The sequence below is a fragment of the Cibotium barometz genome, chromosome 47, assembly GCF_041138505.1.
Source record: "Cibotium barometz isolate CiBa-2024 chromosome 47, ASM4113850v1, whole genome shotgun sequence".
In the NCBI taxonomy this organism is placed as follows: Eukaryota; Viridiplantae; Streptophyta; class Polypodiopsida; order Cyatheales; family Cibotiaceae; genus Cibotium; species Cibotium barometz.
The window spans coordinates 21,906,060-21,923,812 of NC_141092.1; the positions used below are offsets into that span (position 1 = coordinate 21,906,060).

At 47.7% G+C, this 17,753-nt stretch overlaps 1 protein-coding gene across 3 annotated transcripts in view; it reads left to right on the forward strand.

Annotated features, from left to right (window-relative positions):
• LOC147611504 (uncharacterized) overlaps window positions 1–17,753 on the forward strand; it is a 134,044-nt gene that overhangs the window by 5,507 nt on the left and 110,784 nt on the right. For 2 of the 3 annotated variants that reach the window (XM_086784605.1, XM_086784606.1), the window contains exon 2: window positions 1,750–1,841. The exons of the other annotated variant lie outside the window; for it this stretch is intronic. In XM_086784605.1, the coding sequence (XP_086640731.1) occupies window positions 1,750–1,841 (92 nt within the window). The remainder of the gene's footprint in view (window positions 1–1,749; window positions 1,842–17,753) is intronic. 3 annotated transcript variants of the gene reach the window in all.

Sequence of the window (17,753 nt, forward strand, 5' to 3'; positions counted from 1 at the left end):
TTCTTGGAAGTCTCAAAAGTAGAGGACTATTTCTGCTTCTTTCACCGAGGTTGTGGACAAATCCTACCTTCCTTCCTCCACCACTGAGGCACTTTGGATTCATCAAATTCTGGAGCATTTGTGTTGTGCCGACACTACTCCAATTACCATCTTCTCAGATTCTCAGAGTGCTATTGCTCTAGCTTAGAATCCTGTACTATGGGGATAATCCAAGCATAATGAGGTGCATTATCATTTTGTATGTGATTGAATCGAGTTGGGACTTCTTCGGCTGGCCTACTATTCTACAAAGGACAACGTGGCTGATCTCTTCACCGAACCACTTCCGAGAGCTACTTTGGAGGTGTTACTTCAGCGTGCTGGTATTGGACCGCCCCTCTGGCGCTGAAGAGGAGGTGTTGGAATATATATCATCTCCAGAGGGTCTACATGTACCTTTTCATGCTTGTAGTGGTCATTTTTATGAGGCCGTGCATTGGCATATTTAGCAGACATTTTTAAAGGTTTTTTCTACCATTTTAAAGGTTTTTTATAGCATATTTATGCAACATGATAGCTGTCGGTCTGCTTCAGCTGGCTGACCAGCTCATATGGGACATGTATAAGGGATCACTCCCTTCTCATCAGTTCCCATCTCATTCTTGCATATCTGTTGGAGGTCATTGGCTGTTGCAACAGTCTCTTATGCTTGTAAGCACCTACGGGCTTCCGTCGTGCTCATTTTCAGCACTAATCAACTGTTCCCAGCCTTTTACAGTTTGTGCTTTTGCCTACAACCTGTGTTTGCTGTTTCTTTCATAGCTACCACCCACACAGGGCAACCCTTTGTCATTGGATGGTGGGCTGTGGAGGGCATTTAGCCAGCGATCATCAGTAGATCGACTACTTGTCCTTGATGTGGAGCATGGAGTTCGTTCCATCTAGAGTCTTGTGGACTGTCTCACAGGTCAGCAGCTATAATGTAGGGTTATGCTGCTGATTGTCATTGCCACTGTAGTCAGCTTCATCACTTGCGGGGTGGGGTAAAGGAGACTGGTCCTGCTTTGCATTATGAGGACTGCCCAGGCTTGGGGTATGCCTGGACCCTCCTTGCATTGCTCCAGTTGTTGCCAACCAAGCTCTAGGAATACCTTGAGACCCCTCTATGCCACGGGACTCTATGACCAATAATCTTACATATATGGGCGTGCCCACTGTAGAGAGAATGCTACACCTATTGCCGAGATCATCAGCACCCTATGGATAGATCTCATCCACATGCTTAGGGTTCGTGGGAGTGCTTTTAGAGAAACTTTTGCACTAAATGGGAGCTGAGGGCAGCATTCCGTCGCAGAGTCCTATCCCTTTCTGGTGGGCCTAGCTGACTTCAGACTCTGATACACATCCCCCCTCCTTTTCCTCTTCTTCCTTTTTTCCTTTTTTCCTCATTACAGTTTCCTCCTTAGTGGGCTTGTAATCGGCCTTGCCAATGTAATCTTAAGTTGGCCAATAGAAGGATCTTTTCTGCACTATAAAAGAAGGAATGGTTAGTGTTCAGATGAAGCAGCTATGCAGCACGTGGGAAGCTGAAGTAAATGATTTTATTAGTTTTTGCCTTTCTGCTTCCCATGCTGGATTTGTTTCCTACAAGTATTTACATGTTACTGAAACAAATTTGTGTTTTCTTAATTAGGGGCCTTAAGGTGAGCAGCAAGCAGGCTGAGGCTCTCTCTCTTGCTTATCGGATTACCTCTGTGCTTATGACTGCAGGAAAATATAGTTAGTGGGATTGTGCTTACACGAGGAAATTGGACCTGGAATGTTGAGGAGATTACCCATTACCAGCTCTGTGGAATTATGAAGTATGCTTTGCATGCTTCACTTGCATGTTGTGTATTGTGACTGATATAACTTTATTCATTGATTCAATTTACATGTTTTTGTTTGATAAACTTTTCTAAAATGTGTAGTAGTCCGACTTTGCCGGGAAAAGGATAGGGGTGTGGACAATTTGATGACTAGTTGCTTTTATGGAAGTAGTGTTTCTAGACTGTGTGGTTGTTTGAACTTGCTGGGAAGAGGATATGGGCACAAAAGAGCTTGTCATTAAAAGCAAACTCCATGGTACCTGGTATTTGTGCAAGGACAGTGTAATTGTGCCTCCACAAGCATTGTATGGAATAAAATAATACTCGAAAGGGGGAGATTGGCCTAAACTTTGGTCCCCATTATACTGTCATTGCAGGAAGCACACACATGCATGCACCAAATACTCTATTGCGTATCATATTTGCAGCGTCTTGTTGTAGATTAAGTGAATAAGCACTAGCCCTCCTGGAGCGCCAGTGCCATCCATCTCACTTCCGGGAACCTCGGACAAAGGGGTGGCTCTTTGACACGTTGGTCACTCCAGCGATGATGTATGCAGCCCCCTTTTGGGCATCGGGATTATCCTTGGCAAACTGGCAGCGGATTGAGTGGCCTTTGATCGTCATGCTATCATGGATGATTCACAGCAAACCATCTGTCCCACATCATATCATTCGAGCGGAGTTTGCTGCATTCCCCATGGTTATAGAGGCATTCTTCCAAACAATTATCCATATATATATATATATATATATATATATATATAGAGAGAGAGAGAGAGAGAGAGAGAGAGAGAGAGAGAGAGAGAGAGAGAGAGAGAGAGATTTTATTAACGTCTTCCAAAGACCGAACTCGGCCTATGAGACAAATCGGTGTACCTGTATGGGGTATCCTCTGTCTGTTAGAAGTCATCTCCTGTCTATTTGTATACACCAGGGCCTCTGTTGTGGGTGTGCCCGCCCGTATATCATTTTTCCACACTCCCCGTATTTTTTCCCTATTTTTCCCATTTTTTTCCTAGTGGCTGGAGGGCTGCCAGTTGATGCCAGGAGCACTCTGAAGCTGGCCGACTGCATCTGTATCAGTCGTGGGCTGTAGGAGTGCTGGCCGACTTGTTCTGTCCAGGCGTGGGGCATCTGATGCTGGCCGACTGCTATATTCAGCAGTCGTGGGATTTTGCTCAGTCGTGGGCCCTTTCTAGTGCTGGCCGACTGCCCTCATGGGCTTGTATATATTACCCCCCATCCTCCTCCACTTTCTCATTCAGTATTTCCGGGATCTTGTGTATAGAGAAGAGTTTACACACCTCTCTCTGTGTTTCTTGTGCTGATTATTTTCTGCAGTCTACTTGCTCTTGTCTACCCAAGTTTGGATATCATTTCCGCTGCATATTCTGACATGGTATCAGAGCCCTAGGCTCTAGGAGATCTTGGGCGTTTTTCTGAGCAAGAGGGGGAGCAACAGGTTGCTGATCGGTGGACTGTTTCGGGCTGAACGGGAAGTGAAGGTGCAAGAGGAAGGCGGGCAAAGGGGCTGGACAGCCACTTGCATATTTTCTGATTTTCAGATTTTTCCCACCCACCCACCCTTTCAGGTTACTCTCCGAGATGGCGGATTTACTCGAGATGGCTGAGAAGCACGTGAAGATTCCGACTCTCCCCACGTTCCCAGTGGATCGGCAGTTGGACGGGTCCAATTATGGCATCTGGAAGGTCATGATGGAGTCAGTTCTGGAGTCATATGATCTTGCTGATTTTATTATCAAAGGGGTGCCAAGGCCGGAAGCTGAGGAGGGGGAGTTATTATCGACGAGGAAGGACCGAGAGGCACAGGCACAAATGTGGGACCGTGTCAACGCCAGGGTCCGGTCGTTTATATTCCTCAATTGCACACCACAGGTGATCAACCATGTGAAGCACATGACGCTGGCGAGAGGCATATGGGAGCACTTGGCTTCTTTGTACAACAGGGTGTCACACATGAAGCGGATATCCTTGGAAGTGCAGATGCGGGTTACGAACCCTGCAAAGTCTTCGATGATGCGGGAACACATTAACAAGCTGCAGGCCCTTCAGTAGGAAGTCCTTCAAGCTGGGAAAGAGATATCGTCCGAAGATATGGCCATCACGTTACTTTCCCACTTGCCTGGTCAGTATTCCGCTTTCTATTCCTCGTTGATCACGAGTGGCAGGCTCAGCACCATTACTTGGGAGGAGCTTGTGCCAATGGTCCTGGACCAGGAGGAACGTTTCACGAACCCTCCTCACGGCGGAGGTTCGGAGGCCTTAACTGGCCAACGGTCGAAAGGCCGTAATACCAACAAGGGCAAAGGGAAGGCTTCTCCAGATAAGTCTTCCGAGAAGAAGCCTGATCCAGAACGAGAGAAGCTGAAGGCCGAAAGATCGTGTAATGATTGTGGCGAGAAAGGCCACTACTGGAGGAAGTGCCCCAAGCGGACAGGGAAGAGTGCTGATTCCTCAGCCTCAGCTGCGAAGACTTTGGCATTTGTGCACTTGGAGATGGTGGACTCCGATGATTCATCGTCTTCGAGCGAGGAGGCAGTTGGCTTCACCGCAAAGGATACTCGGGAATGGATTCTCGACAGTGGTGCTTCCAGGCACATGACTCCATCCCGTGACTTCTTCCTGGATCTGAAACGGCAGTCAGGTCATATCTTTATTGGCGATAACTCCACTATTCCGATTCATAGTGAGGGCCGGATGGAGATCATTCCCGACGGCAAGGGGGGCAAGCATGCTTCCCGTGTTCTTTATGTCCCTGCTCTGGGCTTTCATCTTTTGTCAGTGCATGAGGTATGCAAGACTGGCTTTCGGGTGGAATTTGAGGAGCATTCAGTTGCTCTAAGGGACCGTGAGACAGGCAAAGTTGTTTGGGAAGGCGGTGTGGAGAACGGCATCTACAAGCTCTCTGCACTCTCCTCACTGACAGGCTCTCAGGTCGGAGACTTGTGACACTTTCGTTTTGGCCACTTAAATGTGGATGCTTTGCGGCGCGCCTTCCGGGACCAGATGGTGGTTGGCTTGCCAGATGTTGGTAGTAGGCAAGGATGCTGCAGTTCTTGCATACGTGGTAAGCAGCACAGGGAATCCTTTCCGAAGCAGGCTTCCAGGCGGGCTTCGAAACCTTTGGAGTTGATTCACACTGACTTGTGTGGACCACAGCAGATACCATCCTTGGGAGGATCTCTCTACTTCATGCTGCTTGTTGATGATTGTACCAGATTCACGTGGGTCTACTTTCTTTCACAGAAGGACCAGGCTTTTGCTCGGTTCAAGGATTGGCACGTGATGGTGGAGAAAGAGTCTGGATTTCAGGTCAAGACTCTCAGGGCTGACAAAGGAGGGGAATTCTCCTCGACTGTATTCTTTCGGTTTTGTGCAGATCATGGCATCAAGAGGGAATTGGCCAATACCGGTTCGCCTTCGGAGAATGGAGTTGTTGAACGTAAGAACAGGACTGTGGTGGAGATGGCGAGGACCATGCAGGAGCATCGAGATCTTCCTCGTCCACTTTGGGGTGAGGTTGTGGCAACAGCTGTCCATACCATAAACCGCTCTCCGACGACTTCTGTATCCCATATGACTCCATTTGAGGCATATTTTGGCAGGAAACCCGATGTCTCGCACTTCCGTGTCTTTGGGAGTGACGCGTATGTACATATTCCGAAGAAGCAGAGGGGGAAGCTTGACTCCAAGTCCCGCAAGCTGGTATTTGTGGGGTATAACTCTCTTTCCAAGGGATACAGGTTGTATGATCCAGAGAGGAACGAGATTGTTGTCAGCCGGGATGTGGTCTTTGATGAGCATGTTCCAGCATCCACTGTCGAGGAGCCGCCACTTCTTGGAGATCCAGAGTCTGATGATGATTCCCAGTCTACCACTCCAGTTGATCCACCTCAGTCATCACAGGAGGTTGAGCCCGCAGCTGGAGTTGAGCCCCCGCGACCACAGGAGGCTCCACGATCTGTTCGAGTACCTAGGTGGTTGATGGACACCCTTCGGGAGTCAGGTGTCACGGAGCTACCCTCCGAGTGGACCACAGAGGACGGCCCTCGAAGATCACATCGAGTTCGAGATAAAAGCAACACGGCGGAGCTTCTTCAGGTGAACTATGCTCTTATGTCTCGTATCATGCGGGATAAAGAGCCCACTTCCGTAAAGGAAGCCCTTTCACAGGATACTTGGAGGGAAGCCATGCAGGTGGAACTTGACGCCATCGAGAAGAACAACACTTGGGAGTTGGTACCGAGGCCGTCGAAGCGGTCAGTCATTGGTGTCAAATGGGTCTTTAAGACCAAGTACGCGGCTGACGGGTCGGTGGACAAACACAAAGCCAGGCTCGTGGCTAAGGGTTATGCTCAGCGGCCAGGCATCGACTACGAGGATACCTTTGCACCGACAGCGCGGATGACCACGATTCGGACCGTTCTTGCCCTTGCTTCTTCTCAGAGGTGGCCCGTGTACCAGATGGATGTAAAATCGGCGTTCCTTAATGGTGACCTGCAGGAGGAGGTGTACGTTGAGCAGCCTCCAGGCTTTATTGTTCCAGGATCGGAAGGGATGGTTTACAGGTTACGTAAGGCCTTGTATGGTCTTAAGCAGGCTCCGAGGGCTTGGAATCAGAAGATTGATTCCTTCTTTATTCGGACTGGATTCCAGAGATCGGTTGCAGATCCGAACCTGTATCTCTTTCGGGAACGCGGCATGGTCACACTCATCATCCTTTATGTGGATGATCTCATTCTCACCGGCGGTCATGTGGAGCACATTGGAGTGACGAAGGCTGCCTTGTCAAAGGAGTTTGAGATGACCGACTTAGGCTTACTCCACTTCTTCTTGGGATTGGAGATCTGGCAGACCCAGAGGGGGTTTTTCGTCTCTCAGCAGCGGTATGTTCATGAGTTGCTTGAGGCCTTTGGGATGGAGAACTGCAAGCCTATTACTTCGCCGATGGACCCGAACACAAAGTTAACCGTTACAGATCCTTGTGAGCCAGTTGATGCCTCGCAGTACCGGAAGTTGGTTGGTTCATTGATCTGGTTGCTGAACACCAGATTGGACTTGAGCTTCTCCGTGGGGCTGTTGAGCTCTTTTATGCAGACGCCATTGAAGACTCATTGGGACGCAGGATTGCGGATCTTGCGGTATCTGCAGAGTACGAAGGATCTGGGACTCTTTTACACAAGAGGGAATGGAGTTAAGCTCCAAGGTTGGAGTGACTCAGATTGGGGAGGAGATCCAGACACGAGGAGATCTACTTCAGGATACACTTTTACCCTCGGCTCAGGAGCGGTTTCTTGGAGCAGCAAGAAGCAGCCAACTATTGCCCTTTCTTCGACAGAGGCAGAGTATCGGGCTGCTTGTGGTGCTGCTTGTGAGGTTGTATGGCTGCAGAGGCTGCTAGGCGAGATGGGGTTTCCACAGAGGGAGCCCACAGTCATCCAGTGTGATAACCAGAGTTGTATAGCTATTGCTCGGAACCCGGTTTTCCATGCCCGGACCAAGCATATAGAGATACAGTATCACTTTGTTCGTGAGAAGATCTTGGCGGGTGACATCTTGCTACTTTATTGTTCGACGGAGGACAATGCGGCGGACCTCTTCACGAAGTCTCTACCTCAGGCTACGCTCAGGCGGCACTCCAGCTCCCTGGGGTTGGTTACACAGCCAGGAGCTGAGAGGGGGTGTTAGAAGTCATCTCCTGTCTATTTGTATAAACCAGGGCCTCTGTTGTGGGTGTGCCCGCCCGTATATCATTTTTCCACACTCCCCGTATTTTTTCCCTATTTTTCCCATTTTTTTCCTAGTGGCTGGAGGGCTGCCAATTGATGCCAGGAGCACTCTGAAGTTGGCCGACTGCATCTGTATCAGTCGTGGGCTGTAGGAGTGCTGGCCGACTTGTTCTGTCCAGGCGTGGGGCATCTGATGCTGGCCGACTGCTATATTCAGCAGTCGTGGGATTTTGCTCAGTCGTGGGCCCTTTCTAGTGCTGGCCGATTGCCCTCATGGGCTTGTATATATTACCCCCCATCCTCCTCCACTTTCTCATTCAGTATTTCCGGGATCTTGTGTATAGAGAAGAGTTTACACACATCTCTCTGTGTTTCTTGTGCTGATTATTTTCTGCAGTCTACTTGCTCTTGTCTACCCAAGTTTGGATATCATTTCCGCTGCATATTCTGACACTGTCATCCCAGCAAAATGAAAAAGTACTGAACTAAAAAGCTGAATCTGGGTGTGCAATAAGTACAATGAGTGGTGGAGGGGATGGAGCTCTACTACTAGGAGAATGCAAAGCTATATGCATGGAGTATACAATCATGATATGCAACCTAGCTAGCTCCATCCTGTACCATACTGGGGGTATAAAATGGTATACATCAATGAAGGGGGTGTCCACAGCTCCCTGAAGAACATGCCTGGGTGTGCTCTGAAGCGAGCCAGTCGCTCCGCACCCTCTCTGTGAAACTGAGCTCTGATGTCTGTCATCTCTCTCTGGTATAGGCATGGTGTCCGAAAGCCAGGTGTCCTGTGTCTCCTGCGGGCTCTGAGTGTCTCTGCTCTCTGGAGAGTAATTCCCTGCCGTGTAGGGGCTGGGAGTGGGATGGATCTCTGAAAAAATGTAGTAATCTGTGTCTATCTTCCCCCCTCTGGAGCTGTCTGAGCCTGTAATGATGTCTCTCTGTGGCGCTGTATGTCTAGAATGAATCTCCCTAGTTTGCGCTGGTCTGCTGCCTCAAAGATTTGGCGTAGGGAATGTGGCTCTCTGAATAAAATGGGATATCTCTCTCTGATGGCTGTATATGCTCTGCATCTGCATACATAATGCTCCTCACTCTCCACCTCCTCTCTGCACAATTTGCATACCCTCTCCTCTCGGGGGATCCGTGCTGCTCTGCCAGTCTCAATCTCCAATCGGTGTGATGAAACTCTAAGCTGACCAATAGCCACTCGGGAGCCGTGTAGTAAAAAGCCCTCCATGTATCTAGGCCTCTCTATAAATCCATCATCAATGATACTCATGAAGTGATCTTTGTAGTATAGCATCTTCGGTGGAAGAGGCTGTGTAGGCGATATCCATGTCTCTCGTGTATAGAGTTGCCATAGATTCTGTCTCAATACTCTGTTCCTCTCACTATGAGAGACGGATATGTGGTGCATCCTTATCATACTGGAATGGTGGTAGATGATCCATGTCTAGGCCATGCTGTGAGAACCAATGTGTGACCTGTGCATACCATGATCCGCTGTCTCCTGTCTCAGCCAGCTGTCTAGATGCCTCAAAAGCTCTGTATGACAATCTGTCTAGTGGCATCTCTCTGAATCTGTCTAGCAGGCATATAGTCTGAAATATGGCCTCTACCATCATAGGAGGCGTAGCAAACTCTGCTCGGATAATGTCATGAGGTACTGACGGTTTGCTACGTATCATGCGTGCCATCATGAGGGCCTGTGGTCTCTCTATCTGTGTCCACCAATGGGTAACAAGGCCTGGCGCCCATACCGCTGCTCCATACATCAATGCCGGTGTGGCTAATGTGTCAAATAGCCACCCCTTCGTCCTTGGCTCCTGAAAATGCGCCTGGTGGCATTGTCTCTCTAGCATAGCCAATGCTGCATATCCCTGTGTCAATCTAGCTCTGGCTGCTGAACCCATGGTGAAGCGTGTGGCTGCTGCAGAGAAGGTAACCCCTAGGTACACGTATGATGTCACCACCTCCACTTGGCGTCCTGCGAGAGTGAATGTCAGCTGACTCCTGCCCTGTCTCGATGTATGAAAGACCATAACCTTGGTTTTCCCAAGGTTCACAGTAAGACCCCTCTGTGTGCAGAAATCATCGAGTGCATGTAGATGCTGCTATAGACCACCTGGAGACTCAGACACTAATACAATATCATCAGCATAAAGCATAATATGTACTGAGGTACCTGCTAAATCAACTCCATCTCCGCCTCCCCGTGTAATGAAGTCAGCCACCTCATCAATGTATAACCCAAATAGCGTGGGGGAAAGTGGGCATCCTTGCTTCACACCAATGGTGCTAGCAATAGTCTCGGACATACCTCCTGGACATCTGACTTGCCCAAAAACCTGCTCATATAATGCATAGATGCCCCATGTCATATCTGGTGGTATGCCAAGAGACTGCAGGCGCTGAAAGAGCCTCTCTCGTGGTACTGTGTCAAATGCCTTGCGGAAATCCACAAAGCAGCAATAGAGCTTTCTCATCCTCACTCTGGCCTGATCAATCATACATCTCAAAGTGAATACATGGTCAGTGGTAGAGAAAGCTCTCCTGAAGCCTGCCTGCCCTGATGAGCGTAAACCTGCTCGCTCAGCATATAAGTTAAGCTCTTGCTCCAACATTGCACCATAGAGTTTGGCTAGCACGTGGCCAACCATAACTGTCCTGTAGTTGCTCGGATCGAGCATATCCCCTGTTTTGTGAATCGGCACAATGGTGTGCATCGTCCACTCCGCAGGTAAACCCTCTGCTAGTGCCGTGTTAAACATGTGTGCAAGAAAAGGAGCCAAAGAATCTACTGCATATATGAGATGCTCACCCTGCAAGCCCATATGGTCAGCGGCCCGTCCATGCTGTAGGCAGCGGATAGCTTCCTGTACCATCAAGTGGGTAAAGAAGCTAGCTGTGGTAGGTTGAGGCTCCTATGGCTGAGGTATAGGTGGCTGCTATGGGGCGTGGTATAGGCCCTCTGCATATGTGTGCCATGTCTGTGGGTCTGCAATAGGTGTCGGTGTCCGGGGCTTTCTGAAGTGCCGCCATGAGACAGGGCTATCTCTACTCATGAAGAAATGAAAGATCTCTAGCTCCTGTGTCTCTGCGAAGGCCCGCCTTTTGCGGCGAGTAAGTCTCCTCATCTCTCTCCTCGACTCCTGCTCTGTGATGGCTCCCAAGGCTCTCTGTATGCGGAGCCGTGAGTATAGGGCTTTGCACTCGTCATCATACCATCTGTTCTGGGGCATAGTCCCAGATCTCGCAGGCTCTCCTGAGTGGACACGATGTGGGAAGCTCTGTAATGCAGCCGTGTGTAGGAGTGATGCCAGCTGGGCTGTAATGGTATCCATAGGTGCCAGGGGATCCATGAGTAGGAGCCCATCCTCTACTCTGCCAGTGTATATGTCTGCCATGTCATGTGTGAAGTAGATGGTAGTGTGTGGCGTCGGTATGTGGGGGGCTGGTGATACTGGTGATCCGGCTAGTGAAAATGCCAAGTATGTATGATCTGCCTCAATAGGACGAGGTGGAATGGAGAATGAGGTGACAAGCTGTGATGCCTCCAAAGACCCCATAATGTAGTCTACCACCGTGCCTCCGGTCCGTGTATGACCCCCATGTGGGAAGCATGTCAGCCCTCCTGATCCCGGCCACTGTAGCATCCCGTTATAAATAACGAGACGATGCCTGGCTCCCAACTCTAGTAAGTGGTCCCCATAATGTCCTCTGTCTGGTCCAGTGTCCTCTGATGCCCGACTAGCCCCTATCTCCTCTGGATCCACAGGGTGGAGGATCTCCATGTCATCATAGTCATACACCTCACACTGTCTGCTCTGTGTGTGAGCATTGAAGTTGCCCGTAAGAAATACTTCCCCTAGTGTAGAATAATGCATAATCTCCTCTGACAGACAAGTGTATGGCGAGGCTCCTGTCTCCTCCTCCTGTGGCATGTCCTTTGTAATGACAGGAGGATCATGATGGGGAAAACTTAAAAGTAACATAGAGCTATGTATATAACCTTGTCCTGTGAGAGCTGTAAGCTGATCCACATGTATTTGGCCTCTGGATCCTGTGCTACCACTCTCAGTCTCCCCTGTAGCTCTCGTCTGAATAGGACTGCTACTCCCCCCGTCCCTCTCGAGGTACCCTGGCGTGTGGTCCTCCTGTATGCTGACTCTCACTGGAATCCCTCTACTCGAGGTAGCCCTCTCTCTGGGCTCTGATGTGTCTCTGTCAGAAATATGATGTCTCTCCCCACCATAACATGCTCCAGTCGTCCAGGCTGCACCCATAGTGAACCATTACAGTTCCATACTGCCATGTGTATCTCTGTCAGTGGCCTGGTCTGTGTCCCATAGGCCCCAAACCGCTAATCCATGGGCCGGCCATCAATGATGACCGGACGATCTCGATAGAAGGCCTTCTTGCCTTCTCTCCTCGCGTGTAAGACTCGTGGCATGCAAGCTCTCCTATGCTCAAGCTGCATCCTCGTGAGATCATCATCCAAGAAAATAGGAGCTCCCTCTAAACCCCGTAGTATGACCCTCTTCCTCATGAAGGTGACCCTCTCCGTCTCTCGCTTGCCTGTTGAGTCTTTCCCGGCTCTCCATGCTTTGGTGAAGGGGAGAGGGCTCTTCCTTATAGCCGAGCTTCATGCATAGAAGCTATCCATATTTCTCGGGAGTGGAGTCGGGTGTCTCGGCTATACCTGTGACTCGAATGTTGAGGCGGCTGGCATGCCTCATCTTCTCCTCCTCAATGGTGGTGTGAATGATTTGGTGTTCTTCCCTTTGAGTCTCCTCCCTCACTTCTTTACGGATGTTCTTCTTCACCACCTCAACCCATCTTGACTGCTTGGCTTCGAGTTTTCCCTCCATGTCCTTTGTGATCTCCTTGGAGATCTCTTCTTTGATGGCCGTGAGAGTGTTGTCATTGATCTCCCCTTCTTCCTTCTCAGTATTCTTGATGGCTACCATTTCCACTTTCAATGCACTCACCTCCTCCTTGAGTGCCGTGTTCTCTTGTTCGAGGTTCGTGACCCGTGCTTCGAGAGCCATGATGTGCCGGTGTAGTTTGTTCTCCACCTCATTGAGGTTGGATCGGATGTCTTCTTGTTCTCCTTGATTAGTGCCTTCATTGCCGTCTCGAGGGCCGAGAGAGAGAGAGAGAGAGAGAGAGAGAGATGGATCCCACACGACTTCCTTGCCTAGCCCTGGAGTCTTCACAGGCAATTGCTGTGAGAGGCACATACTCATCTTGGTATGGCTCTATTATCACATGGTTTATGGCACATGGGCTTCAGATTGACCAGCTCCCTCCTTACGAGTATGACCCAGACTCACCATATCTTAGACTTTCCCATGTGGACCGTAACCGGGTGCTCTGATATGATTTGCTTTATGCACACATTAGAGATACCTAGATTACCCCGGCACATGGGCTCTGATATGATTTGCTTCAGGCACACAGTAGAGACACCTAGATTACCTTGGCACCTGGATTACCCTAGCGAGGCCCTTGTGCGTCAAGATGCAGTATGACCGAGATCACTTCCTTTGGCTCACTAAGGATGGGTTCACATAGAGATGTAATGAAGTAACAACTTTATAGATTAGGTCTAGGACCATGGTCATGGGCTAAGTATATAAGGGACTCATGGGCCATCATTTGTACCCTTTTATGACCATTATGATCTTTTGACTACTATGTCATTTCTTGTAGCCTTTGGCTACCATAGGCCTATGGAAGGTTTATTCCATCCTCTTGGTGGGAGGTTAAACCACTTAGGCATCGTGGTTAGCAAGCTTGATTATAAGCTTTCATGGTGATTTGTCCCATATCTTAGCTTTAGTCTCACTCCATTCCATTTGGTATCAGAGCTCTTGGATTAGATCTTGATGTTTCGGATTAGGGAGTGATTAGTGCTTAATCCATTTTTGAATTAGTACTTTTATACAGTTTTTAAATTTTTTGTTGATTCTGTTTGGAGTGGATTAGCAATGGGATTAATGGTAATCATTTTCGAGTATATGCTAATCATAGATTTCAGAAATCCTAATTTTTGCACAGATTTGAGATTTTCTTGATTTTTGAATTAAGGGTTTCAACCATTTTCGGAGTGAATTTCTTGCTAAATTCTCTTGATTAGTGAATCCTTTCACCTTCATACCTTAGTTTCCTTCTATATTTGCCTAGTTTTGGAAAATCTTGGCAGTTTTGGAGGATAATGAAGGTGGTTGTGCAAATTTTGGTGCAGTTTTTATCAAGAATTGGTGCAGATAGAAGATTCTATGTAGATTTCAGTGCAATTAAGAGTTCTGTAGCATATTTGAGCAGTCTAGTGTGCAGATTGCAATCCTATTGAGGAATTTTATGCAAATTACTGTGCAGTTTGCAGTTTAATTGCGGATTTATAAAAAGCTTACTTTGCAGAGTTAAATTTTAAGAATCTTGATGCAAAATTATTAAGTTTACAAGATTAATTGTAGAAATCAGCAAATCTTGGTGCAAACTTAGCAATCAGTGATTCTTGATTGAAACTTTCCTAATCTTGATATTTCTTGCAAGAATTATGTTTCTTTAAGAGAAAATTGTTGAAACTGCAAGAAATTAAGAAATGTTACAAAGTTTGATACAAGATAAACACAACTGTGGCATTCTCACTTAATTTGATGCAAGTAAACAAGATTATTGAAGCTTGTTAGAAGTAATATAAGATTATTGTACACTTGGTGGTTTGAAGTGATCATGACAATTTCTTGACCAAGAAAGAGTTTACAACAGTGATCTATGCTAATCAATGTGATCAATGATCAATTTGGATGAAGTTTGATCTCTTGTTAAGAAACATTGAATATAGACACATTTGCAAAAAGCAGCATACAAACAGTTTACAAGCTTTTAGCAACAAATTTCAATTTGATCCTTGCTGGGAATTGAGCCTAGTCCACTACTGTAAGCCAGTGTGCTCCTAACCTACATACAAGGCTTCTTGATTGGAAAGGTCTCTTGCAGATTATTACAGATCTTCAATCTACAGTATGGAGTGCAGAATTGTTGTAACATCTCAAATCTTTAGCCTATCTGCTATTTCTTGAAGTTTTGGCCGCAAGAAACTGGGCTTATTCTTGCCTGAGCTATGACAATGCAGAGAGAGCCTCCTCAGAGCACAGACCTCACGAGCTAGTTCAGCCTAGCTCAGGATCACCAACTTCTTCCAACCTCACCATGTACCTACTCCACTAGTAGATCTGGCACTTCATCAGACCGTGATAGTATCCAGGAGCATAGGAGTCACTCTACCGTGAGCCACAGTGCTTCGAGCTGCAAGATGACCTCGGCCCCCTGGACCACGACCACCACCAGTCCATCAAGCTCAGATCGATGTGATCCTTACATGCCACCGACACATGATGGAGGCCTCTTCTTCTCAATCTCTCTTCACTCTTTCAGATCTCCTACCCGATGATGGATCTTCTCCATGGATCCCTCCCCTCCATAGATTCGGAATAGAGTGCATTATGATCATTGTTATATACTTTATAGCATGCTCCCCTATTTGTTCTGTGCATTTACCTAGCACTTAGCTTCAGTTACTAGGTTTCCAATTTCAGTTTTAGTTTTCCATGACGATGATATTCCATGGATACTTGTAATCATCTTTTGTCTCATAGGTGGCATCACCGACAACGCTTCAAATTGCCGTCGGATGGGGAAGTTGCTCGAGGAGGACTATCCCTCCATAGTATGGACGCCTTGTGCCTTCCATTGCATTGACTTCCTCATGGAGGATATGGGCAAGTTAGTGTGGATGAAGGAAGTAATGACCGAAGCTATCTCTGTTGTCACCTTCTTCACCACAAAGGTGAAGGTGCTTGCCATGTTCCGCGAACATAGCAAGTTGGAATTGAAGAAGCCTTCAACTACACGCTTCGCCTACATGTGGCTCCTCTTGGAGCGCCTCCACGATGTGAAATCCTCCCTTCGCCAAACAGTGGTCTCCACAATGTGGAATGAGTGGGATGAGCGAGAATCGGCGGAGGCCAAAGCCATGCAACGGCTTTGCCTAAAGGAGGAGTTTTGGCAGTCGGTCCGCACTATTGTCATTGCGGTCACGCCCTTCTATAGGGTATTGCGGATGACCGGCATGGAGGGAGCCACCATGGGCCTTCTTGTTCACTTCATGAGAGAGGCCATAGCAGAGTTACGCGTTTCTCCTTCCATCGACGAGGAGAAGCGCGATGGTATGTTGGCCATTGTGGAGAAGAGATGGAAGTGGATGCGAAGACCTATCCATGGTCTTGCCGCTTTATTGCATCCGGCTTACAAATCACCCGCCCTCTTCACCAACGTGGAGCTACTTGAAGCCCGAGATGCTTACTTGCCCAAAGCATTGCCGGAGGATCGCCATGGGAAGTTCCTTGAGGAGCTCATAAGCTACAATGACCAAAGGGGGGAGTTGCGTTTGCATCTACTACCTGTTGGAAGAGGGAATCCCTTGTGAAGCCCCTCTTTTGGTGGGAGACATTTGGGTATGCGCTCTCAAGCCTCCAAAAGGTGGCTTTGAGAATCCTAGCTCAGGATTGCTCTTCAGGTGCATGTGAGAGGAACTGGAGTTCCTACTCACTTGTACACACGAAGTTACGTAATCGCTTGAGCAGGCAACAGTTAGAGCGGCTAGTGTATTGCCGCGCTAACTTGCGCATGGTGCGCGCAATGCAAAAGATGGAATCGGCGAGACAGGTATAAGTTACAACTTTTAGTTATAAGTTATAAGCATTCAAATTTCAAACTTCAATGTTTATTGAAATTTGGAACCAAATTCTAATACATTGCTTGTCACTTGATCATTGTACAATGTAGGTGAATGTGGATGCATTCAAGCTCACAGGGGGCACTCTTCAGAGTGTAAACAAAGTGCAGGAAGAGGAGGAGAGGACCTATGCAGAGATCTATCGAGAGCTCGAGTTGTTTGATCGACGACCTACTCGCACTCGTCGTGGGCGTGGAGGTAGTGGCAGAGGAGTGCAAGTGGGAAGCCGTGGATGCACGGTTCGTGGTGCTCGCAGGGACATAGTGCATACCTATGTGCGGCGTGGATCGGGTAGCTCCACACTCGCTCTTGCAGATGAGGATGCTCCCTTTGGCTTCTCACATGAGCTTAGAGAGCCCGAGTTTGATGAGGGCAACCTTCTTAGCGATGGCGACTTCGGCGAGGCCACTGATGTGTCCTCTTCTCATGAGGATGATTTCAGCGAGAGCTCTGATAGTGATGCCTTTGTCTAGTCTCTCCTTGGGCCTTGGCTCTAGCCTCTCTTTTTGTACTCGCGCCTAGCGCGCATGATCGCATCGCACCTCTATACTTTATGTACTTTTGTTTGTCACTTCAAACTTGTTTAGTTGTTTTTAATGATATTTTGGTTTGAAACAACTTCTCTAGACTCTACCCTTCCAAATTGAAAATGTCTATGTTTGTAGGTGTTCTTTAATAAAAAAAACCGTATTTTATCGTACCGTATCCCAAAATTTCATATCGTACCGAATATTCCCGTACGATATCGTACCGTACGGTATCGTATTTTCGTACCGTGACAACTATGCATAGGCCCATCGGGCCTTTTGTAAGATGTAAATATGACTTTCTTTATTTCTTTCTTTCTCTCAACATACAGATATAAAAACATTCATATATGAGTACCTAGAAAGTGGCATTAAAACCTATATCTTTTTGAAAATTTAATTTGTGCACCTTGAAAGTCAGCATAGAAGACGTGGATCTCTTTGGAACTTTTGCGCTCTTCCTTGGGAAAAGATGTCCTCTTGGTGCTATAAGTTCAAGAAATCAAAACAAGCAATAAGGAAGGCGTCACTTAAGAGTCCCAGTTCTTCCTATAAACCATGTGAAAACTACTTAAGCAAATCAGCCTGAAGTCCACATGAAATCCTTTGTAATTCATCTATCCCATTGTCATGAGGAGTGCCTCCTACTCAAAACCCGAGAGACTTGGCAAAATCAGTCTTAAGACGACATGAAATCCTTTGTAACTCGTCTATCCTGTCGTTATGAAGAGTGCCTCCTACTCAAAACCGGAGAGACTTGGCAAAGGCAAAAACCAAATTGTCCTTGCTTCGTGCTTGCGGGATCCCA